This window comes from Rattus norvegicus, chromosome 3, assembly GCF_036323735.1.
Source record: "Rattus norvegicus strain BN/NHsdMcwi chromosome 3, GRCr8, whole genome shotgun sequence".
Lineage (NCBI taxonomy): Eukaryota > Metazoa > Chordata > Mammalia > Rodentia > Muridae > Rattus > Rattus norvegicus.
The window spans coordinates 147,380,632-147,407,420 of NC_086021.1; the positions used below are offsets into that span (position 1 = coordinate 147,380,632).

Genomic DNA, 26,789 nt, shown 5'->3' on the forward strand with positions numbered 1-26,789 from the left:
AATGGCTCAAGTTCTTGCTTTGTAAACTAAGACCAGCCTAACATGAATTCTAGAACAAAACTCTAGTTGAAAAGCCTTCACACAAGCATGTTAATTTAGAACTAACACTAGAAAATTACTTTCCATAGAATTTTCCAAAGAGACAGAGTTGGGAATATGAGACCAATAGTTGCCAAGGCCACTTTCATTCTTGAGAAGGGTGTTGTAGATACATGCCTGGTTAGTAGCTACCCAAAGCCTCTTTTGAATTTTACCTCCTAAGGTTGTTTTGGTGGTGGTGATGGTTGTTATGTTGTTGTTGTTGCTGTTGTTGTTGTTTTGTCTCTTACTTATGTGCCCTCATCACACATTGCTCTCCTGCAACAATTTTTTCATAACTTCATGATAACTTGAAAGTTAATCAAGTCATAAGGTTTCAAGTAGGCTTCAGAATAGGTGTCTAGACTAAGAATCCAGAACACAACATAAATAACAACCAATAATATTTTTATTGTCTTACCTGGGATTGTTACTTTTTTCAGAGAATATATAGGAGTCAAGATTTGGGGCTATACCTAAGACCTGGATTCAAATCCTAGTATTGGAACCCATAGTTGTGTGCCCTCTATAAAACATATATGCATGTATTAAGAAAGATAATATAAGCCAGTCTCTGATCATATAAGCATATCATGTAAGTAGAGTCCCCCCACAACAAAGAATTACTATCTTCATAATCTTGTTTGTTTTTAGTTGAAGAAGTTTCAAGTTGGAAAACAATAAACTGTCTATGCAGCAAAATTGCTCTTCAGACAGAAAAGGGCGGGCTCCAGAGAGAGGATTCATATAGCCTATGTGCCTGCTCCTTGCTAAACATTTCAGGTGTACAAATTGCACAAACTTGCTGAGATCATTAAAAGATGAAACAGGGCTCTGAGGCCAAGATAAATTGTCCTGGAGCAGACTAATAAAATGAAGCAGAGTTGAGATTACAAACCAGATGGCCCTGGTGGAGCAAGGCTTGATGTAGATAGAACAGGCAATCTATCTGTAGACACCCAATTCATAAACACTGAAAGTGCAAAATCACTCTGACTTATAGTATACTATAAGTATAGTATAGTATACTATCTAGACTTCAGTTTCTGTAAATTGTGGGGATTGAAAATTCAAGTCTAAAATTCCATGAATCCTCAATTTGGGGTCTAAAAGTCAAATATTATTTTAGTGTTCCCATCTGATTTCCTAATACCGTGTTAAACATGCATTGTTGTCAGTTGGAGAACATTGCTCTAATCCTGACACTGGCAACAGTCTAGGATCTTCCCAAAGGAGAAAAATTTACACCAGGACACAGATAGTAAAAACAAATTATCAAAATTTATTGTAGTCAGTGAGAAAGCAAAAGGGAAATGCACCTTGGCTCAAGACAGAGCTGAACTAAAAGGTAGTCACAAAAGACTGTCTCTAGTATCTGGACTCATAAGTCTTGGTCTACTACACAAGAGGCAGTCTTGAATGGTTTCCTACCAGGAACAGTGAAGACTTTCTTAGAAGTCATTCTTACCTATAATTTAGTCTATTGCCACTAGATATATTAGATGAAAGAGTATGTTTATAAACCTAAGTATCTATAAAGCTGAGGTTACTAGAATATGGGAACTTCCTGTTACTGGAGCTGACTGGCTAGAGTCTGGCAAGACTCTATTTTTTTCACTGTTTTTCTCTGAGACCTGTTCTTCCTCTCAGCTGGTCAAGGTGGCTGTTTTATACCCAGCTAAAAATCCTCTTACTTCCCCAAATTTGTTGTTTTAACCCTAAAAATCATTTTGTCCCTAACATTTGAGTTTTAACTGTATCATTTTTGGAGAATCTGAGGAGAACAAATTCCTTTTCAATTTGTAATGGCTAAAAAAGTATCTCAAAAGGATTCAAAATCATGCTGCTGGCATAGTTGGAGCCTACATTTTCAAAATCAAAAGAATTAGCCATCCCTTCCCAAGTTACACATACAAGTCATTGGTGAAATACTAGAATAGACCAAGAGGCCTTCTCCCTCGAAACATAAAAATTTGAGAATAATGTCAGTGGTGAACTTTCTCCAGTTCTCTATGATTTCAGCGTGTACATTATCAAACGAATTATCAAGATTTATTGTAGTCAGTGAGAAAGTCAACGGGAAATGAACCTTGACTCAAGACAGAGACAAGAAAGATATGACATATCAACAAAGAATAAGATGAATTTATCTTAACCCCCTTCCCCTCTGTCTCCCTGTTTTCTCTCTATCTCAGTCTCTCTCTTCTCCCCTTCCTTTTCCTCTTATCTGCATTCCCCCTTCCCTTTTACCCTCTTAACCTCTCTGTCTCTATCTCCCTTACTTCTTTTATCCTTTCTCTTGGCTTAAACCCTGGGCCTGATGTGGAGAGTTTTATACCATACAGGTTATCTGAACTGTGGTTTAACTTTTAGTTTCCATGTGGAGGGAAGGGTGATGAGAGGACTATTTCAAAATAATATATAAAGAAGTAATTCGCTGACTTGTGGGTTAAAGAATTATTCAGGTCCCTAGACAGAGCCCCAAATTAACTGATGACATTATCTTTTTTAAAAATAGCTATATTTTATTTCTTTTTATTCTATTAAAGTCAAAAGAAAATCAAAACCTTCTAGCCAGGAAAAAGATGACAACATGCCATGTGTTTTTCCTTACTGCTTTTGGTCTTGATTGTTTTGACAGAAACTAGTGGTAATAACCCAGATAACCATTTTCTACATGTACTGAGATTCATTCTCCCACTACAACAAAATATTTAGTGGGAATTCAATAATACTGAGGGGGAAAAAATTATACCTTAGTGTGAATGAATATAGCTGTATAGAAGCCGAGTTCTTGTTAGGTCTCCATGTGTGCCTGGCATGACCTCTAAAAATCAGCAGTATTGTAGTCATCAATCTTGGAGAATGAAATACAAACCAGGTGGGCAGTTTCCTTACATCAGCTAGAGCAGCCCATGGAAAGATGGCTAATTAGCTGTGGAGACTGTCTATAAACACTGTTCAGTGTTAACTTTGCCTCCTGCCAGATTCAGTCCGGGGGCTGGGGAGGAATGAATGGCTGTTTGTGTCATATCAGGTTTCTAGCATATTTGTGTTACCAAATTACAGCACTTTATAGACAAGAAGAAGGTATAAGGATCCTTAGGGTTTGAAGCCATTTATCAAGTTTGACCCCTGCAATGGCACCATATGCCTCATTTTAGAAGATTCAACATAGAACATAAGGGCTACCATTTTCTCATGTCAGGCCTCAGTGAAACTCTCCCTCTGAGCACCCTGAGTGCCTAGGATGGCAGATGGCAAGCATGGTGAATGTCAGCGATCCTGTGAGGATCCTGTGAGGTCAGCTTCACCATCATGCTTATAACATATAAGACTGAAGCCTAAGATAACAGAAGACATCATATATGCTGCCCGAGTTCCCACTTAGAAAGCGCTGTGGCTATAATCTAAGCCTAAGGTAGGCAGACAGCCATATTCCTCTTCCTCAGTAGAGACAACTTTAATAAGGAATTTAAAGTAGTGTTGGAAGTAACTCACAGACATGCATAAGAGAAGAGGACCATTTGGTCTTGCATTAAAATCAGACCTTGGCCATCCAAAATGACCTTGTAAAGTACCCATGTGCTGCATCTGTCAATGGTTAAACTCAGCTACTTTGGTCAGGGTAGCTGTGAGACTCAATGGACTGTTTTGACTGAATCAACCTAACACATAAACTTATTTTTTAATGGATTATATACAATCTGATACCTAACAGGGGAAGGGGGAGAAGTTCGGTGCTCTTCAAATGATTAGCCTTGAACTAAACTGAAAGGTCGCTTGAACTGTTTGACAAGCTACACTGTGTTGTAAACATATGAGTCTGTTTTCATAGAACCAGCCTGTCTGTACAGTCCAGACTGAGCAATGCAGACAGCTGGCAGCATTTTGAAGGCCAAGTAGGGACACCATTCTTTAAAACACATGGAGATCACGAGGTGCCATGAAAATATAAAATTTACTTCTACCTAGTAGTTGGCTTTATGTTACCCTTCTCTACGGACTTGAAACATTTTACAATTTGCAATAGCATGGGAAATAAAACACCTAGACACTCTTGATCAGTGCATACACTAAAAATGGGATGACAGAGATTAGCATGACCCTGGGCAAGAAGAACATGCCAATCTGTAAAGCCACTCATATCCTTTAAAAACACACAGAGTGTACAACACACAAAAAAATAAACTTTAAACTGTAGGTTTCAGTTAACGTATCAATATTGGCTCATTAAATTGTAAAAAGAAAATTAAGAAAATGTCCCACGCCCGTGGGTGACATTAATGTCAAGAGAAACCTGGTAAGACTGAGGATACAATGATCCTCTGAATCTTGCACTCAGTTATTCTATAAATCTAAAACTGTTATTACAAGAAATTGCATCAATTCAATTTTTAAAAAAAAACTGAAATCTAAAACTTAGAAAACTAAAATAAATAATAAAATAGGTCTAAAGCAAAGGATTGGTTAGTGGCAATAAATGTTGTTCCCCAAGTGCTGTTCCCAGACACTGGTGTGAGCTCATCCTGGAAGTTTGTATACCCTCCCCCTCCCACCCCCAGGCACCTCGGGAATCTCTGTAGGAGGAACCTAGAAAGCTGTGCCTTAAAACTATCAAATGATTTTAAGGCCTCATAAACTTCTGTTCCATCACTCTGAAGAAATATGAACAAAGGGTGCCACCAGGAGCCTCACATAGACTGAGTTGTTGTGTGTGCTGAGCAGGGTACAAAGGGGTGTTCTACTGTGCTCTAATGAACACTATGGTCTCTGAAGGTCTGTGTGTTTGAATTCCCCACTTTAATCTTCAACAATTCAAATGCCAAATTTAGATATGGCAGACCTGATCACACAAACAATAGAAGCTAGATCAAAGTGACTCGGAGTGAAGCACTTCTATTAAGCCTATCCCAAAGCTCTTATCTAACTGCAATAATCAGATCTACAAACAAATTAGGTCAACAATATGGCTAGTTCATTCCTGAGTTGAGAATTAAGGTTGACAACCCAACCCACCAAGTATTTTATTCAAGTAGAGTGGACTCCCAGAGAAGCCTTCCAAGATTGAAATGCTGTCTTTGCTAAATAAAAAAAACATACCTGAGAAGTGTGACCAATCCTTGTCAGTGCCTGACACTGGCTTTCTAGTGTGTACTGGAGGGATGCTAATGGAGATCTCAAGAAGGGTGTTCACTACTTACCAAGCCTTTTTCCTTCTGTGCTAGCATGGAAGGTTCCATTGTGAACCTTCCCCAGATAGTGGCTCTAAAGAAGAAATACAAGGCTTACCTCTACATGGATGAAGCTCACAGTATTGGCTGTACAGGTACCATGGGCCAAGGCATCCGAGAGTTGTTTGGACTGGCCCCTGAAGATATCGACATATACATGGGTACATTCACCAAAAGCTTCGCGGCTTCTGGAGGCTATATAGCTGGTAAAAAGGTAAGAAAGGAACCTCTTGTCAGAGTAGATCCTAAATACCCTACTGAAACAAAAATTGGGGTTCCTCTAAAGTTCATGTCATCTTCAGTTTAGCTCACCTGTACCATAGAGTAAAGAAAAGTGTGAAAAGAAGAATCATCACATTACAAACTAACAACAGTAGGAAGGACACCGGTGTGTAGAGTACCTGGGAGAGAGAGAGCTCTGCTGGACTATGTCTGGGAGGTATTGTAGAATAACCACCAATCAGTCTTGCAGACCAATAGTGGGAAGACCAATTTCACAAAGAAGCAATAATACATACCAAGCCACAGATGTGAGAAGGAATCTTACATGAACTCTGAGGGAGTAGGGTGGACAGATGGATGGCTCAGCAGTTGAGTACTGTTTGTCCTTCTGGGTTCAACTTTGAGCACCCCATGGAGGCTCACTATTATCTGAAGCTCCGGTCTCAGGGGTCTGAAGCCTCAGCTGACACTGTACCAATGTAGTATACAGACACACATTCTGGCAAGACATACATACAATTTTTTAATTCAAAAATGTGTGTGTGTGTGTGTGTGTGTGTGTGTGTGTGTGTGTGTGTGTGTGCGTGTGTTGGAAATAGCAACAGTGAGAAAAGTGGCTGGCCTCAGGGATTTTACAAGTTTTTGCCTAAACAACGGCAGAATAAAAAAATAAGGTTATTTTTATGAAAAATAACTCATTTCTATGATGTTAGATAAGCCATCATCTCTAGTCTCTAAATGATTAAAAAATTTGGGTCAGATGACATTAGGCTATTACATGAGCATCGGCCCTGCTGTCTTGTGCTTATATTATTGAAGATTTGTTAATGAAAAATAAAATAATAAACATTTGGAAGAAATTTTAAAGAGGAAAGAGGAAGATCAAGTATTCAGAGAAAGACCTAAGGGGCAAGAGAACTCATGACCTCTTCTTTCTCCAAATCATTGCAGTTGTCCCTCCAAGCCTACAACTGTTCCAAAGACCCTGTGGGATAGCTCCAACTAGTAGGGCATTGTGGGCCCCAAAGGAGTGCATGGAGGTGCTATGCACAGGATATCTAAAGTTTCTAGGACCTTACCCACTGACCAGCAGGAACAAAACTCCAGCCTACTGCTCAACCAGTTAGACCAATTGGGGTACGTTAGCGGAAAGCAATCCTATCACTAAAAGTTGGAGCTTAAAACGCCAGATTGCATCTTAGTGACTTACCCTGCATGAGACGTGCAGATGCCTAAAACTCCGTTTGAAGTGTTCTTTGCCCTCTTGCAACTGCAACTTTCTTCCCTGCTCAAAGAGTTGTATTTCAACCCCCCTCTACTTTCCTGTGGGGATGAGCTAGGTAATGCTAGAAACACAGGGAATGCCAGCCCCTCAAAGGCTTCAGCAAAGTCTAGCGAAAGGTTAAATATTTCCTTCCTAACTGTCACATAAGCAGGATCAGAAGGTCTCAAATTTAGGAGCTGTCTGATCCGGATTACCTTGCTTTGTGAGGCTGTGGGCGGCTTTGATTACTTTAGCAGCAGCTCTGAGCCACAAAACTTTTAACCAAGCGTAACTCTGTTTCCTGAGCCAAAGGCACCTGAATAAACTAAAGCAAGCAGATCCTTGAAATGTTGTTAAATTTGTTGGATGTCACATTTTTCTCCTTGGAGTGCCTTTATTTGATACCTACTTTAAACAAAGGCCCAGGACTAGCCCCAGGAAGGACAGTTCCCTGGGATCCTGTTGCCGGTTCTCTGTTCTGAAGAAAGGTGCAGGATTTCAAAAATGGAATACTCTTGTCTACATGACCTCTACTCTCCTTTGAGTTAAAGATCGGGCAACTGTAAAAATTATCATTATTGCATTAATCAGAACTCCTTCTACTCCACTCTTCCTTCTCCTAGCCCAGGTTATTCTGCAGTATCTCAATTCACCGCCAGGTGGCATCATGAATTAGAGAGTGTTTGGCAGGGGCTCCTGAGCCAGGCTGAGAAGCATTGCCATAAAACATCAACGTGCAAAACCTTGAAGGCACAGACAGAGCTCAATACATGGAACTGAGCAAGAGAATGGAGACCACAAATCTTGAAAACAAGTGGATTCAAAACTCTAGAAAAAGATAAAAATGCCTGGCTCTGAAATTTCCTGTTAATCTTAGTACACAGAGACAATATTCCTAAAAACTGCAACAGGGATGTTCTAGGAATGTTTGTAGAGCTGAGTTTTGCACATTAGAGACCAGATGAATCGTGCATCTTGGAAACAAGTGATGGGGGAAATAGGTTGGTGCTAAGGTTTCAGAAAGCAGGGCTTTGATTGAGAGTCTCCATTTTATCCTCCTTTAACTGTTGTTACTAAGTAACAAATTCACCTGGGCGGATCAGGGATTAATTCCAAACTGAAGTGCTTTCTCAAAAGTCTATGGGACTCTTGTCTTTTGCTCTTTGAGTTTGAAGCTCTGTTGACGGACAGTAAACTAAGGAGGCTATCCTTCCATGAAGGTCCAGGTGAAAATTCAGACCATCACTTCATCTTCCATGTCAGGACCATCGGTGTCCATGGAAAAGGCGGGAGTTGATAAGGTTGCGTTCTTTTCTTTTTCAATTTTCAATGTCAGTTATTTCCATAACGGCTGGAAGGATGTACTTGACACTGCTCATCTTCTGTTCTCCTCTAAGCATGGGTCCTGCATCTTCTTAGATGCCTGCTGTCAGTCACTGGCTTCTCCCAGGCTCCTTGACGATTGGTAAATAAGCAAGGCAGAGATTGTCCTTGTGACAGATAGACAGCAGGGTTGTGATTCTAAAAGGAGGGAAATGGGAAGGAAACATGGTCTAGGTTTGGAAGGCGATAGTTAGCTTCATCAGTCTGAAAAGCAAGCAAAGGCAGTTCCGTTACAGAAGCTGTTCTATTCTGGTATTCTCAGCCCTGCCTGCACTTAACAGCCCTTTGAAGTAAATAGGGGTCATGGAATGCGTATCAAGATGTTTATTCTAAAAACCTCCTGTCTGATTCCCTCCCCAAAAGCCACCCTTGCCCTTGAACTCCAGGCCTATGGGTAAAGAAAATAATCAACATTTGGACTTGAAGAAAAGGACTTGGAAACCTGCCCCTGAGGGAACCTCTAATCCATTCCAAAGAAAGACAATATGGACTCACCTTGCCAGGAACCAAAGTCAACCCTTAATTCATGACTTGTGGTACCTAGTCAGGGAATGAGTGGAAGAAATCAGTGGGCTTCCTTGACACTCTCCAGAAAGTTACTACAGAACTCCACTTCCTCAACCACACAAGCAAAACAGTCTTTACCCAGACTAGAGCAAAACGGATTCAGTCCAAAAGTAATTATAGTGTCTGTAGGACAGACACTCTCCATGTTCAAGGGAATGATTGTACTCTGATGCACTACTGTTCAAACTAAAAATGCTTATGATTGACTGTATGAGATTCCTCCATTTATGAAAGGAAATTGGGGTTGGGGGCATTCTGATCAAAGGAGGCTTTGCTTTGTTTCTTTGTCTGATCTTTGTGCTGAGCACTTCCCAATTGAGATGGTACCACACTTGTTCCTAAGAATTCAGTTTCCTTGTAATTAATGCATCAGAGGACTGGCCATCCTCCCTCAAACTGTGAAACTCCGTGGCTTCCCATTAAACTGTCAGAATGCACAGGGTCTCTGCAAAGTCCCTACTATTGTGGACTTGAAGAAAATTATATCCTTAGTTGCTTTCTTTCTGAGGACACACTCAGTTTATTAAATAAGATTACACATAAAATCCTTTAAACCCCAAACAGCAATGTATGCAAACTGGGGGAAGCACCACAAGCTAAACGCAAGGGGAGTTGGGCTCTGCACCCTCCAAGACTCACATCTCATACTGGGGCCATTCTCCATTGATTTTGAAGAGGTGGCAAGCACAGTGTTAAAGATGGAGACACCTGAACCAGAATCATTGGGTCCAAACCCTTACCTTACCACCTTTGTGGAGAATTTTTAGGATGTCTGTGCCTCAATTATCCTATCTATAAATTTGGGATTAAAAAGTGTTGCCTACAGCTATACCCTAGAAGAAGCAAGAAACTAATCCTCTTGGCAACAAAACAAAGGGAATGAAAGCACACAAACATAACCTCATATCCAAATATGAATATAACGGGAAGCAATAATCACTATTCCTTAATATCTCTCAACATCAATGGCCTCAACTCCCCAATAAAAAGACATAGATTAACAAACTGGATACGCAACGAGGACCCTGCATTCTGCTGCCTACAGGAAACACACCTCAGAGACAAAGACAGACATTACCTCAGAGTGAAAGGCTGGAAAACAATTTTCCAAGCAAATGGTCAGAAGAAGCAAGCTGGAGTCGCCATTCTAATATCAAATAAAATCAATTTTCAACTAAAAGTCATCAAAAAATATAAGGAAGGACACTTCATATTCATCAAAGGAAAAATCCACCAAGATGAACTCTCAATCCTAAATATCTATGCCCCAAATACAAGGGCACCTACATATGTAAAAGAAACCTTACTAAAGCTCAAAACACACATTGCACCTCACACAATAATAGTGGGAGATTTCAACACCCCACTCTCATCAATGGACAGATCATGGAAGCAGAAATTAAACAGAGATGTAGACAGACTAAGAGAAGTCATGAGCCAAATGGACTTAACGGATATTTATAGAACATTCTATCCTAAAGCAAAAGGATATACCTTCTTCTCAGCTCCTCATGGTACTTTCTCCAAAATTGACCATATAATTGGTCAAAAAGCGGGCCTCAACAGGTACAGAAAGATAGAAATAATCCCATGCGTGCTATCAGACCACCACAGCCTAAAACTGGTCTTCAATAACAATCAAGGAAGAATGCCCACATATACTTGGAAATTGAACAATGCTCTACTCAATGATAACCTGGTCAAGGAAGAAATAAAGAAAGAAATTAAAAACTTTTTAGAATTTAATGAAAATGAAGGTACAACATACCCAAACTTATGGGACACAATGAAAGCTGTGCTAAGAGGAAAACTCATAGCGCTGAGTGCCTGCAGAAAGAAACAAGAAAGAGCATATGTCAGCAGCTTGACAGCACACCTAAAAGCTCTAGAACAAAAAGAAGCAAATACACCCAGGAGGAGTAGAAGACAGGAAATAATCAAACTCAGAGCTGAAATCAACCAAGTAGAAACAAAAAGGACCATAGAAAGAATCAACAGAACCAAAAGTTGGTTCTTTGAGAAAATCAACAAGATAGATAAACCCTTAGCCAGACTAACGAGAGGACACAGAGAGTGCGTCCAAATTAACAAAATCAGAAATGAAAAGGGAGACATAACAACAGATTCAGAGGAAATTCAAAAAATCATCAGATCTTACTATAAAAACCTATATTCAACAAAACTTGAAAATCTTCAGGAAATGGACAATTTCCTAGACAGATACCAGGTATCGAAGTTAAATCAGGAACAGATAAACCAGTTAAACAACCCCATAACTCCTAAGGAAATAGAAGCAGTCATTAAAGTTCTCCCAACCAAAAAGAGCCCAGGTCCAGACGGGTTTAGTGCAGAATTCTATCAAACCTTCATAGAAGACCTCATACCAATATTATCCAAACTATTCCACAAAATTGAAACAGATGGATCACTACCGAATACCTTCTACGAAGCCATAATTACTCTTATACCTAAACCACACAAAGACACAACAAAGAAAGAGAACTTCAGACCAATTTCCTTATGAATATCGACGCAAAAATACTCAACAAAATTCTGGCCAACTGAATCCAAGAGCACATCAAAACAATCATCCACCATGACCAAGTAGGCTTCATCCCAGGCATGCAGGGATGGTTTAATATACGGAAAACCATCAACGTGATCCATTATATAAACAAACTGAAAGAACAGAACCACATGATCATTTCATTAGATGCTGAGAAAGCATTTGACAAAATTCAACACCCCTTCATGATAAAAGTCCTGGAAAGAATAGGAATTCAAGGCCCATACCTAAACATAGTAAAAGCCATATACAGCAAACCAGTTGCTAACATTAAACTAAATGGAGAGAAACTTGAAGCAATCCCACTAAAATCAGGGACTAGACAAGGCTGCCCACTCTCTCCCTACTTATTCAATATAGTTCTTGAAGTTCTAGCCAGAGCAATCAGACAACAAAAGGAGGTCAAGGGGATACAGATCGGAAAGGAAGAAGTCAAAATATCACTATTTGCAGATGATATGATAGTATATTTAAGTGATCCCAAAAGTTCCACCAGAGAACTACTAAAGCTGATAAACAACTTCAGCAAAGTGGCTGGGTATAAAATTAACTCAAATAAATCAGTTGCCTTCCTCTATACAAAAGAGAAACAAGCCGAGAAAGAAATTAGGGAAACGACACCCTTCATAATAGACCCAAATAATATAAAGTACCTCAGTGTGACTTTAACAAAGCAAGTAAAAGATCTGTACAATAAGAACTTCAAGACACTGAAGAAGGAAATTGAAGAAGACCTCAGAAGATGGAAAGATCTCCCATGCTCATGGATTGGCAGGATTAATATAGTAAAAATGGCCATTTTACCAAAAGCAATCTACATATTCAATGCAATCCCCATCAAAATACCAATCCAATTCTTCAAAGAGTTAGACAGAACAATTTGCAAATTCATCTGGAATAACAAAAAACCCAGGATAGCTAAAGCTATCCTCAACAATAAAAGGACTTCAGGGGGAATCACTATCCCTGAACTCAAGCAGTATTACAGAGCAATAGTGATAAAAACTGCATGGTATTGGTACAGAGACAGACAGATAGACCAATGGAATAGAATTGAAGACCCAGAAATGAACCCACACACCTATGGTCACTTGATTTTTGACAAAGTAGCCAAAACCATCCAATGGAAAAAAGATAGCATTTTCAGCAAATGGTGCTGGTTCAACTGGAGGTCAACATGTAGAAGAATGCAGATCGATCCATGCTTATCACCCTGTACAAAGCTTAAGTCCAAGTGGATCAAGGACCTCCACATCAAACCAGACACACTCAAACTAATAGAAGAAAAACTAGGGAAGCATCTGGAACACATGGGCACTGGAAAAAATTTCCTAAACAAAACACCAATGGCTTACGCTCTAAGATCAAGAATCGACAAATGGGATCTCATAAAACTGCAAAGCTTCTGTAAGGCAAAGGACACTGTGGTTAGGACAAAACGGCAACCAACAGATTGGGAAAAGATCTTTACCAATCCTACAACAGATAGAGGCCTTATATCCAAAATATACAAAGAACTCAAGAAGTTAGACCGCAGGGAAACAAATAACCCTATTAAAAAATGGGGTTCAGAGCTAAACAAAGAATTCACAGCTGAGGAATGCCGAATGGCTGAGAAACACCTAAAGAAATGTTCAACATCTTTAGTCATAAGGGAAATGCAAATCAAAACAACCCTGAGATTTCACCTCACACCAGTGAGAATGGCTAAGATCAAAAACTCAGGGGACAACAGATGCTGGAAGGATGTGGAGAAAGAGGAACACTCCTCCATTGTTGGTGGGATTGCAAACTGGTACAACCATTCTGGAAATCAGTCTGGAGGATCCTCAGAAAATTGGACATTGAACTGCCTGAGGATCCAGCTATACCTCTCTTGGGCATATACCCAAAAGATGCCCCAACATATAAAAAAGACACGTGCTCCACTATGTTCATCGCAGCCTTATTTATAATAGCCAGAAGCTGGAAAGAACCCAGATGCCCTTCAACAGAGGAATGGATACAGAAAATGTGGTACATCTACACAATGGAATATTACTCAGCTATCAAAAACAACGACTTTATGAAATTCGTAGGCAAATGGTTGGAACTGGAAAACATCATCCTGAGTGAGCTAACCCAATCACAGAAAGACATACATGGTATGCACTCATTGATAAGTGGCTATTAGCCCAAATGCTTGAATTACCCTAGATGCCTAGAACAAATGAAACTCAAGATGGATGATCAAAATGTGAATGCTTCACTCCTTCTTTAAAAGGGGAACAAGAATACCCTTGGCAGGGAAGAGAGAGGCAAAGATTAAAACAGAGACTGAAGGAACACCCATTCAGAGCCTGCCCCACATGTGGCCCATACATATACAGCCACCCAATTAGACAAGATGGATGAAGCAAAGAAGTGCAGACCGACAGGAGCCGGATGTAGATCGCTCCTGAGAGACACAGCCAGAATACAGCAAATACAAAGGCGAATGCCAGCAGCAAACCACTGAACTGAGAATAGAACCCCCGTTGAAGGAATCAGAGAAAGAACTGGAAGAGCTTGAAGGGGCTCGAGCCCCCATATGTACAACAATGCCAAGCAACCAGAGCTTCCAGGGACTAAGCCACTACCTAAAGACTATACATGGACTGACCCTGGACTCTGACCCCATAGGTAGCAATGAATATCCTAGTAAGAGCACCAGTGGAAGGGGAAGCCCTGGGTCCTGCTAAGACTGAACCCCCAGTGAACTAGTCTATGGGGGGAAGGCGGCAATGGGGGGAGGGTTGGGAGGGGAACACCCATAAGGAAGGGGAGGAGGGAGGGGGATGTTTGCCCGGAAACCGGGAAAGGGAATAACACTCGAAATGTATATAAGAAATACTCAAGTTAATAAAAAAAAATAAAATAAAATGTAAAAAAAAAGTGTTGCCTACTTCCAGGTTATTGTAAGTGAATTAACAAATACAATGTTCTTAAGATGAACTCAAAAGTATCCTGTGAACGTTGGCTGTGCTGTCAGCTTCTGGTCCCATTTTCTCCTCTCTGAGCCATTCAATAGCTCCAGTTTATGCTCTCCTTTTTTCTAAAGCCCTGTCTGTTTTCTTGTCGTGGTCAGTAGTAGGTTAGGTTTGGCTTGGTTTCACTCCTACTGCCACTCTCCCTTGTGGGATGATGGAAAGAACAAGCTAATTATCACTGGTTTGGTGCATTGTGGCTATGCTCATACAGGTAATTTAACCTTAGATCATTCCCTTTACAATTCAGAAAACCAAAACTGTGAAATCCCAAGAAGTTTCGTGTTTTTTGTCCCTGCCTCCACCACCATCCCCCCACCATGTTCTACAAATTTTTAAATTGACAACCAACAACAGTGACCAACTACATTAGGTATCATGATGTGCCTTTTCGATAAGATAGATAGATAGACAGACAGACAGACAGACAGACAGACAGATAGGTAGATAGATAGATACATACATACATACATAACATACATACATACATACATGACATTGTGTGTGTGTGTGTGTGTGTGTGTGTGTGTGTGTGTAGTCTCATAGGTAGGTATCAATGTTATCTCACTTTGCAAAAAAGAAGGCTGAGATTGGAAACCTAGTTATTTCTTCATGATCACACAGTCATTAGTAACAAAGCCAGGATTTGTACTGAGTAATTGCATTCCAAAACCTATGCTTCAATTCTGGGACATGCTACTCCTCACCACCTTATCCCCAAACCACTAGCTTCTCTCTCTACTCCCAATTGACTCTTCTGATCTTTGCTCAGACATTCTGCCCTTGATCCTCGTTTTAGAGAGCCCATGTATTTTTTTACTCCCTCTGTATTTTTTTAAAAAATCCCTTGCAGCCTGTGGGAAAGTATTTAATCTCAACAGAGGGTGGAAATTCTTATTGCCACTATAGGGCAGAATACAAACTCTGAAGGACAGTGCATCTGTAATTCTTGGGAAATAATCAAAGATCTCTCTTTGAGGGGTTCCAGATCCTCCAGAGTAAACTTCCTTAAATACTACATAGCTAATACTTCGAGGCCTGCCATGGTCAGCTACACTCTTCAAGAGCAGGGAAAGCACTCCTAAACACTTTTACATGGTTCGGGGGTGGGGGGGGGAGCAGTCAAAGATGTCAGACTAGAATATGACCTCATTCTCCCTGTCTCTGAGACTCACTCATGAATCTAGGACATAGCCCAGCACAAATCTTTAATAAATTTTCTGGAAGGAAAAGTAGAAGGGAGAGAAAAAGAAAAGAAGGATAAAAGGGAAGGGTGGGAGGCAAGAAGTAAATACGTATTAATAAAGAGAAAATAATTAAAATGAATAATTTGAAGGGTTTTTTTTAAAGGAGAATGGAATGAAAGGAAAGAATGAATCTGGAAGGGAAGAAAGAAAGAAAACAAACCATTTGAAGTGCTGAACAAAAGTGCCCACAGCATTCTGAGAAAGGCTTGGAATCAGTATAGTATCGCACTTGTGAAAGCAAGCAGGTCAGGAGACCAGCTCAGGCACATTGACCGTCTGAAGGCTGGTGGGGACCAGGAGTGCAGAGTGACACTCATTTTCCTATACCTTGCCTCTGCACCTTTGAGCATCTTCTCTTCTTCCAAGCTGTCTTTTCTTCCTCCCCAGTCTTCATGTTTCAGAGCTTCCTAGATCTCATCTCCTCAGTATGTTCATACCCTGAGAGCTCTCCTAGAAGTACCCGTTCTCTTGCCTCTGCACCTTGCAGGCTATTGCATTGATCCTTCTGCAAGGACTCCTACTTTTCACGGCAGAATTGCTAACATTCTCAAGGCACAAAAAGAACCAGATTTTGCTCTGGTTCTTCGTTCACAAAAGAACCAGGTCATCAGCCATTCCAGCGCATTTGCTCTTGTGCAAAGCAGATATATCAGAAACCATTTTGCCTGCACATGCTCAGTTTTACCTTATAAACCAGAACAGAATGTGTAGGTCCCTCCCAGTCTTGTACAGTTTCGAGGATTTAATGGGAAAGACTAAGGAAAGTGGGGGGTGGGGGAGCAGAACAGGTAGTTCACTATTAGCCATTGAAAGGTGGACAGACCACTGTTGTCTCTTGAGGAGCTAAACAAATGTTGTGCTGTAATGTACAGAGGACAAGTTCTGAAAATTGTTTGCTTCCATTTTGGGTTTCTGTCTTTATTTTAGGAAATTGTGGATTATGTACGGGTTCAGTCGCATAGTGCTACATATGCTACATCCATGAGTCCTGTAGTAGCAGCGCAAATCATCAGATCATTGAAGATAATGATGGGATATGAAGGAAACTTTGGAGGTAAGGAGTCTATGGAGACCTCAGCTCCCAAGAACTCTCCCAGGCTTCTTCTGCCTGTCAATCTCCTACCTTCTCAAATACATACTTGTGTCTCATGAAGCTCAATTTTTTAGTAGAGCCAGGTGATGGATGAGCATACTAGAACTACTATCACCACACACATGCACATACACACACATGCACATACACACACACGCACATACACACACACACATAGAAATACACACACACACACACACACACACACACACACACCACAGCACACCATCCCACAAACACTTTGCTAAAATAAATACATGCAGGCTTCAGCAACAAATTAATATGATCATCAAATTTGGATCATGTTTGTGTGACCGGTGGTTAAAATGAAATAAGCAGTATCTCTGTGTATGTGTATATGGTTGTGCAAACATATATGAGTATGTGCATTTGTATGTATGTTTGTGTCTATATGTGTTTGCATATACATGTGTGTCTATATACATAAATTATATATACACATATATACATATATATGTATGTGTTTGCTGTCCCTTGTGCTTCTCTGAGATGAGGACCTTCAATTTAATAATTTTAATGTTTTATTACCAGAGGTTGGGCAAGGGAAAATCACAACTGGCCATGTGAAGATATTTAAACTTTCACTATTATTCCAGTCATTCATGTGTCACTGTGTCACTTCAGCTAAAATGTGCTATTTTACTTAACTCAAATGATCCTAATCTGCTCTTTGGAGAATTGTTTCATTGATGCCTCACAGAATTCTCTTTCCATCTTTCAGATTCAATCTCCAAAGCTTCTACTAAATGTTATGATAAATAAAGCAGTCTAACAGCCAGGGAGCTAGCTAGTGAGTACAAGTGAGAAAAGGCAAATTATACCGGCATATAGGTAAAAATTATATAGATATATGTATAGATATATAGATAGATATATGACATATATATATCTGGCACCAAACCGTGTGTTTACTGCAACCTTCTAAACCCACTTTATAGAATGTATGGGAATATCTATCATTAATAATATGACAAGAATACTTATGTGTTTCACAAAAAAAAAATTTTTTTTTACTTCAAGCCAATCTGAAACTGGAATGTTCTGCAATCTGAAACATTTTAAGCACTGACTCAGAGAGGCCCTAAGTGGAACATTTCACACTCATCCTCACATGGTAGGACACCCAAAATGCAGGTATACTAAAAATGTTTTATGAAGTTGTCTATGGGTACAAGGCATAGCAGCACATACCTATAATCTCGGCACTTGAGTGGCAGGTAGATCATGGGTTTGAGGCCAACCTGGGTTACAGAATGATACCCTATGTGAAAAAACATCCTGAAGATTGTATGTGTATGAAATATCAACAAATTTTGTGGTTTGACTTAAGGTCCATCCTCAAGATACATATGCAAATATTCTCCAAAAATTCAAAATCCAAAATTTTTATGGTCCTAAGCATTGATGATCAGGAACACCCCGTATCCCTAATATAAATCAGATAACAAGAAACTTGTCAGTTGAAATAGGGCCTCCACTCACCTTCACACTTAACAACCACTATGGTTCTTCCACTGAGCCTTCCTGCTTGCCAGAATATTATTTTTTTAAAAAATTAAAGACAGAGTTTGTTTTATCACTAAAGCTGGAAAATGTCTCACAAGATGTTTCCTTTTCTACCATGTGAAATAAAATGGCTGGTGGATCGTTTTAGAATCCTTTGTGTGTGTGTGTGTGTGTGTGTGTGTGTGTGTGTGTGTGTGTGTGTGTGTTGTGTATTTGTATTTTTTGACTGAAATGTATTAAAAGGCTGAGAACCCAGTTTAGGGAGCCCTGATGACACAAATAGAATTGATTTCTGTAGTGTTACTTAGGATCATGTGATACTCTGCAAGTGAATAGCTCACCCAACTTTGGCCAGGTGACTTAACTTTTCTTTGTTCCAGTTCCCCCAGCTATGAAATGAAAGTAATAACATTTATTCATTGAGATTCTATGGCAAACAAGTAAATCCATGTAAAGTACTCAGGAATGTCTGGGAACAATGGTGAATTTTATATAATGGTTTGCTGTTATTTGCTATTTGTTATTGTTCCTCTGGCATTAAAAATATGTGAAAGCTCTCTGATTCTGTATAAAACGTCTTAGGGAAGAAATGACATAGGACTGAATGTCATTCCAGGTCTTGGATTGGTCAGGATGAGCAAGGTTAGGTTACCATAACAACCCCTGAAAAATCTTGTTACTGTAACAGAACTAAGGCTTATTTCTTGCATTCTGGTGGTGAGATCATTTTATGTGTTTATTTTTTTATGTATCCTGGTTTTGTTTTATTTGTCTTTGTTTGTTTATTGTTTGTTGTTGATGTTTGGTTGGTTGGTTGGTTGGTTTTGTTTTTCGAGACAGGATTTCTTTGGTTAATTCTGTCTGTCCTGAAACTCCAGAACTCAGAGATCCACCTGCATGACTTCCAAGTGCTGGGATTAAAAGCATGGGCAACCACTGCCAAACTTTTCTTCCTTCCTTCCTACCTACCTACTTTCCTTCCTTTCTTTTTTCATAATATAATCTTTGACAACCAGTAAGGGAGTCCATCCCTGAGAGAGGCTAATTTCCTGCTTCCAACAACCACTAGTTGTCAGTAGTTCTTTGTCTAGAGATGGGATATCATGAAATTCCCCTCCTTCCACATTAACAGGTCCTTATATTCTTAGCATCACAATTAAAATGCTTTACCTCCTGTCTCTTGCCGTCTTACGAGGTAAAAGAGAACAGAACGCTGTGTGTCAAAATAGGCATAGGAAGAAACTTAAGACAGTTTTTTTTTTTTCAAATACACGAACAAAGAAAAGTGGTTCCCTTTGAAAGAATCATCAGCCAAGTCTTAGGTAACTCTGTCTGGCACATCTTTTGAAGGATTCAAAGGCACTCTGGGAATGATTACATTGACCTCATTTGTAACAATGCCTGCTCAAATGAATAGGAGAGGTGAGAGTACGGCATTAAGTTAGCGTTCTCTACAAAGGTGTGCTCAGAATAAAGTTGCCCAAAGCACCAAGAGACACATCATTTCTAGATCTGCCACACAAGCTTTGAGAAAGAGGAGCCTGGCTCCAAGCCTTCTTCACTCTACTGCAGCCCTGACTGGAGCCTTTCAAGGCTTTGTTATGGGCAAGTTTGGGGAGCGGTTGGCCAGATCCGTTCCTTGATGAATGTCTTTACTTTAATCTGCAATGCAAAGCCATACGCTTCAAAGAGAGGCTAGCTACAGCAATAAGGTCAGTGTTCCTTTGATGCCAAGGTTCAAAGATGAAATAGCAGCCCCAGTGAAATGACAATGTTTATGCACAAACAGCCACCTTCACTCTGCAACCAGGCTGCTGGTGGAGTTAATGCACACAGGCTGAGGGTCTGCAGGCTGGGTGTGCGTTCCATATGCACCAAGGCCCGTTTAATCTCCTAGCCTGTCACCCTGGAGTACACTGAGCCCAATGTGGAGATTTGATTTCTCCATCCTAATGGTCGTTGGGTGGTCTCCAGCTAAACCAATGTTGTAAGCTCCTTAAGGGCAAGAAATGTGTCTTGAATTAATTCTGTGTTCCTCTGAGTGTCAAACTCAGTGCTCAGCTTAATAAATACGTCATGACTCAACTTCCATCTCTCCAGCCTTCTGGATTTCAGGTCTCGTGTGCTATGGAAGATTGTCGGGGATCTTTATCCCAAGGAACTGGGAGTCAGAATGCAGTCCACTCCAGTGTGGCACCTGAAAGGACCTTTCAGTAGAGGGGGGAATACTTGAGAGATCTAGAAAAATTATAGTTCTGTCACTGGCTTAATCTAGATGTTAAGCAAGCAACCACAAAGGATAAAGCCCCAAATGATGGCAACAGCTTCGCTACAGAAAACAATGTCATCTGTTGTCTTGTTTTATTTAATTCTTTAATGGACATTTTTTTCCAGTTAGTCTCTTTCGATTTCCAATCTCTACCATGTATCCCTAATCCTCCTTTCCCCAACTATGGACGGTCTTCCACTTCTCAAACAAAGATGATGGAGGTTGAATTGTAGAATGAAGAGATATCACCTACAGCCAGATTACGTGTGGCTCAGAGTCTGACATGTTCCCTCTCTTAACTCAGTTCCGCCACTGAAAGTCAAGATAGGGGAAGGACTAAGTGATACGGTGCAGAAAGTGAATATCACATGGTGCCGATACACAAGACAGCATAACAAAGCCGCTGTGGTTTTTACCTTCCCTGCTCTCTTCCCTTCCTCCCCAAATATCCTCAGTAGTTTTTGCCCACCTTGGAATTCTCCATTGTTCTAAAACTTGATGACTACTCTTTTGCAAATTCTGCAACACTTGCTTTAAAATATCCCTATAATCTGGTCACCTCTCAAACTTCACCCCTCGGGACAGCTGGAATACCTGTTGAAATATTCTGCCCCTTCCTGTCTTGGCTTTTTATGCTTTGTCCTCTGCACAAATCATGCTCTTTAGCAATTATTCTGACTGCACAAATTTACAGGGTACAGTATAATGATTTAATAAACATGCAGTGTGAGCGATGGGCAAATCAGAACTGTTAGTTCTATTCTTTGAATGTCTTCAAAGCTTTGAATAACATATCATTTTATATTTATAGGATACAGAGTAACATTTCAGTACAGATGTACAAAATACTCAGAATATTGAGGTAGTTAACATTTCTAACTGCTTAATGTTTTCTTTGCATTTCAACTCCTATTTCCTATTTACTCATAAATAGTAGAGCATTGTAGATTGCTTTCCCATGATTTTTAGAACACTAAAATCTATTTTGCTATGATTGGGTATCTGTTGTCTATCCTCTCTTCATCCCTTCTTCCTTAACCCTTCCCGGCCTCTAATAAATCCATTCTGTGTTCTTACTGGCTTTGAAAAATAGCATCTATATGAGAGAAACCCTAACTAGTCAAAATGAGAAAATATAAGTCATGCCATCCTGCACCAATTCCATCAGTTTCCCATTCACCCCATATGGGCTCCAGTGGCCCACAGGCTCTCCAGACTTCTCCCTCACATATCTTAGGATCTTCCCCTTCATCTCCTGACTCCTGGAATTCAGGAGCCCTCAAACCAACTTCCACAGAAAGGCCTTTGCACTTTCTGGTTCCTCTAGAGTAGCTCTTCTATTCCAGTAGCTCTTCTATCCACCCATCTCTGCTCAGAGTTGGTCCTCTGGAGGACCTGTTGCATCCTATGTGCCTCGGCCTTCATTTCTCCCCTTCCCTTCACTTTAGTTTTCATTCTATCCATGTGTATTCTTTCTTTTCTCTCATCGGAGTGCAAACTCCAAGAGAAGTGACTCTTTTCTTTAAGCACTCCAAGAACAGCACTCTGCAAGCATGGTCCGAGGTTCCTGGGCAAAGATTTATTGAACGACAGCAATGTTCTCCCTTGCCCTTTTGTCAGAACAAATAAATGCCTCTGATCTCCTTTGCATCATTGTGCTTGTGATTCCTCTCTTTGAAAAGCACTGATCCCTTTCCGCAGCATGGTCTTGCTGGTATCCTTCCAAAACAAACTTCCCTTCCCTCTTCTTCTTTTACAACCACTGTTCCCCTCACCCTCTCCTGGCAGCAAACCTCTGAGGGGTTCACTACCCAGCCTACTTGCTCCCTTGTCTTCAGGCTTGCCTCGGCTCCTCCACTCCATTCTGAGGATTTTGCTCTCCTACTGCTCTCCTGGTCTTCATCCTGCCCAGTTGGCCTTGACCCCTTGACATGCTTCTCCATTCGTAACAATCTTCAGGTACTATTGTCCTCTGGTTTTCCATGTATTATTACTTTTTCCCCCATTCCCTTTTCTGTAAGGCCTCTTCCTCTGTCTGAACGTGTCTGAATCCTAGCCTCTGTTTCCGGTACAATTCTCTGACACAAGTGTCTTCTCATGGTTACTTATAATAGTGTGACTCCACCTGGGAGAATGGTTAAGACAACTTGCTAATGCCAAATAATTCTGCATGAATGCTTGCTGTGTTATTCAGTGCCTGGATGCTGCTGACAGTATTAGTTTCAGGGGCCACTCTCTGAGAATCACCATTGAATAGTGAACTCATCTTAGTCATTTTCTCCTTCCCATTCAACACTAATGAGTTATAGATTTCTTATAGCTAGAAGCCATCATTTTCACATCATTGGCTACCAGCACTCACCTGACACCTAATAAGTTATTGAGACATGTATTCAAATTGAATCGCAAGTCAATATGTCTAGTTCCAATTGTGCCACGATATAGATGCCGATAAAATAGCTATTGGGGCATTTTGGGAAACATCTATTCATCAAAGGAATTGAGTTCGAAATGCTTCATATCAGCCATCTAAGTAGCTGAACTTGCTCACCAAGGTCAGCCTTTGTCCTTGTAATTCTGGTCTATGTCCATGTGTCCCTTTGCTCATAACTTTTGTATGTTTATTTTAATGCCTTCAATGTAGGGGGTTGATGTCCATCTGTCTTTCATCACCTCGTGTTTCAGGAAGATGGGAGAGCAGGATGGGACAAGGAGGATGACTACATATAGTATGCTATGGTGGTTCTCAAAGGGTGGTCCCTGGACAAGTGTGTCAACATCACCTGGGGCATGTTAGAACTGTACTAGACATTTTCATTTGGAGTCAGAAACTCTGGGGCTGGGGTCAACAAGCAGTCTCACCATCCCTCCAGGGGCTTGGGAAGCAGCCTCATTTGAAAACCACATTTCCATATAAAAGGAAGGAACCAGGTAAGGGTATTTTGCAGAGGGAAAAAGAGCAGTGGACAGCTTTCTGGCAAACATAGACAAAGCTAGACAACCTTGCAGAAAGGAGGCCCGAGGACTGGAAAATGTGAGAGAAGCAGAAAAAGAAAAGTATGAAATATATTTTGATCCACTTTCCTAAGCCACCATATAAAGCCAAGCATGAACCGGGTTCACTCAGTTACTGTGAGTGCTTGTCCATCATCCCTGGTATGGGTGACACTTGGCAGCAGGACACTTAGCAAAGGGCTTTTGTCCACAGAACTGAGTGTTCTTCATAACAGGTCTTCCTGTAAACCTGTGCTTTCATAAAACCCCCTGAGATCTATAAAGTCATAAGAGCTAATGGTTACAACCCTAGTTATACTGTTCCCTTTGATCATCGCTGTCTGGCTGAGACATTATTTCCTTAGTAATTCTTCCTCCTTGGGATACAAAGGATGGTGTCCATAAAATCCACTTTAATTCTTGTCTGTGTATGTCTGGGGTACTATTGGTAAAGGGAAGGTATCACTGTGATCCCAAAGCTACATTTTAAAAGACCGCTATGGTCGTGCAACCTGATGATTCCACTGTTGAAGAAGCAAAGACAGGCAGATCCCCAGGCTTGCTGATCCAAAGCCAGTGAGAGACCCTGACTGAACAAAAAAGAAAAAGGTGACCCTATCCCACTAAACCATAAGGGGCAAGACAGAGGGCTCAACGATTAAGAGCAATTGCTGCTCTTGTGGAAGTCCTGGATTAAGTTTCCAACACTCACATCGGGCAGCTCACAACCACTTGTAATTTCCAGGAAATCCAGTTCCCTCTTCTGGTGTCCACAGGCACCTGCACACAAATTATGCTTACACATATATCCAGGCACATACATATGTATATAAAATAATAATTTTAAAGCATCAACAGTAATATTAACAGTTGGCTAATTATTACTCATCACATAAATTATTTCAGCAGTGTGTCTACAGTAGGACTAGTCATTTTGGTTAGTAAGGAGATCTACAGTGGCAAATCTGATACATGTTGATTACTTAGTAACTTATGGTCATGTTTCAAAGTCATCACTTGAAAGAATGGATTTTCCTACCGTTATGTAGGATTTGCTTAGTTTTGCACTATGATTATCATAGTCCTTTCAACTACATTTCCTGAAGTGACTGTCACATTTTTGGCATCATGGTATCGAAGTGATATGGTCACTGTTTTAAGAAAAGATGATATGCTCAATCTAATGTGACATATAAATGTAGGATTCTAACACTTTGTCATAGTTACAGATTTATATCCCAATGGAAGAGCAGCTGTAGATCCCACCCGGCACTTAAGTAGCCTCTCTGATAGGATGTGGTCTTTAGAACAGCATACCCATTTATTTCAAGACCCATATCTTTGCTAGTATAGAATTTTGTGAGGCATCAGTTCTTTCACCTATAAATGTTAGCTGGAAACAGGAGGGTGACATGATTCTAGGAATAATTAACAGATCTAATTTGAACTACTCAATTGACTAGCTGATTCCTTATGTGATGAAAATGGTTATAGAGAATCCATATCTATGATCTTATCCACGATCTCCAAGCTGTGACCTCAGTGTCAAGCTGCTAAGATCATAGCAAAGTTTCTGAATCATAAAGTTATCCTTTGCCATCACATGCCTAGAAAAAGTTTGTTGACAGCTAAGACACCAGCAATGTCTATTGACAGGAAAAGGATAGGGGAAATTACTCTCACAAAATATACATGCAGAACTCCAATTCCTAACGTGTGATATTTTATTTCATGAGCTTACATCTGCCTCATTCTCAGTCAAATTTCCTGTCCTTAAGGGACAAACGTATGAAAGGTAGAACTTGCTATTATCTTCAAAGTCTTGTGTTAGCTGAATGACTTCATTCAGTTTGACCATTGGCCAGTCTCATTGGCTATTCTCAGGGGCTTTTACCTCCCAAGACATGTTCAATGTTTTAGCTCCATCTAAATAGCCTTTATTCCTCCCCATAACCTACCAAATCCTTCTCTGCCTCTTGAATGCCTGACCATCTTTCTAAGCCCTAATTCATGTCCCTAGACAATCATCATCATCATCATCATCATCATCATCATCATCATCATCATCATCTCTACTTCATCTAGTGTTCAGCAGTTTTGTTTTGTTGCTGTTTATTCCAGTTACTTTAGTCACACATATATCTAATGTGATCAGGTATTAAGTCACATCTTGAGGCATCAAACTTGTGAATGACTGCACCTCTGCACAATAAATGTTGGCTTCAGGACAAATCAGATCCCCCTCAAGCTTTGAAACCTGCACACCATCTAAGAGCACTTGCACCATTCTTCCCTTAAATGTCATCTACAGAGCTATATTTGGTTCAAATGTTAGAATTAGAATCACTCACTGGGTGGGTCCATGTATGAGCCCAAATCTAGATTCACTTTTCTAACCTCTTGATAAATGAATGCTTTTACATTGTGTCCACTAGGATTTGTCTAGACATAGAAGTGAAGTAGGTAGACTGAGTAATTCAAGCCAGCACTGCCCAAATAGCAGAAGCAAAACTGTGCCTTTAATTATCCAAGCAGACTAACAGAATCCCTCACTTAACGCTTCCGAAGGAAACACCATCTAAAATTCAAAGGTGCATTTGACTTTTTAATACATAGCAATCAACAGCAATTGTGCCCCATTTAACCCTGTCTGTCCAAGAGACTACATTTCTCAAATAAAGGTGAGTAGGCTGACTCTGGTATCTAATGTAATCTTTTGTTCCTTCCTTCCCCCTCTTTCTCTGTCATAATGAGCATTTGCACTCCAATGTCTTTTTCTGTGGGGTTGTGCTGTGCATGGTAATGAGAAATTCCACAGGAAAAATGTAGGTTTTCCTTTATACTGCACAGTTAATAAAAGGTAGCAGGGCATTAGGATTCTGGATTCTTGATAGCTTTTTATAGTAATCACTCATTACAGATTTGTGGATCAGTGAAGGTATCTTGGTTGAGAGAACAGACAACTCCCAGCATATCTCAACATCTCATTCATTTAGCACAATAGTAATTGACTTCTTCCTCGAGTTACAAGGTGGAGACAGGATTTCAAGCTCAGTGCCAGCCTAGACAACGTAGCAAGACTCTGTCTCTAAACAAAAGAAGCCTGGGGTTGTAGATGGACACTAGGCCGGTGTGTACCACCCTCAGTTCAATCCATAGTACAGTAATGGGGGTGGGGGAGGGAGAATGAAGACTTCCCAAAAAAGACTCCTAAACTTGCCAGCAGGGCAAGGAACTTGGACTATGCATGACACTTTCATGGGCTGTGACTGGAGAGGTACATTACCGTTCTCCAAAATCCACTGGCCATAACCCAATCACATGATTTTGGCAAACCACA

At 40.4% G+C, this 26,789-nt stretch overlaps 1 protein-coding gene and 1 long non-coding RNA gene across 2 annotated transcripts in view; one reads left to right on the forward strand and one right to left on the reverse strand.

Annotated features, from left to right (window-relative positions):
- Nucleotides 1-10,858, reverse strand: part of LOC120101715 (uncharacterized) — a 120,750-nt gene extending 109,892 nt beyond the window's left edge. The window contains exons 1-2 of the long non-coding RNA XR_005502505.2: nt 5,625-10,858; nt 5,371-5,515 (exon numbers count right to left, since the gene is read on the reverse strand). This is a non-coding gene — a long non-coding RNA (uncharacterized LOC120101715). The remainder of the gene's footprint in view (nt 1-5,370; nt 5,516-5,624) is intronic.
- Nucleotides 1-26,789, forward strand: part of Sptlc3 (serine palmitoyltransferase, long chain base subunit 3) — a 130,127-nt gene that overhangs the window by 79,062 nt on the left and 24,276 nt on the right. Inside the window, exons 8-9 of the mRNA NM_001106517.1 lie at nt 5,307-5,526; nt 16,494-16,620. Of these exons, the coding sequence (NP_001099987.1) occupies nt 5,307-5,526; nt 16,494-16,620 (347 nt within the window). The remainder of the gene's footprint in view (nt 1-5,306; nt 5,527-16,493; nt 16,621-26,789) is intronic.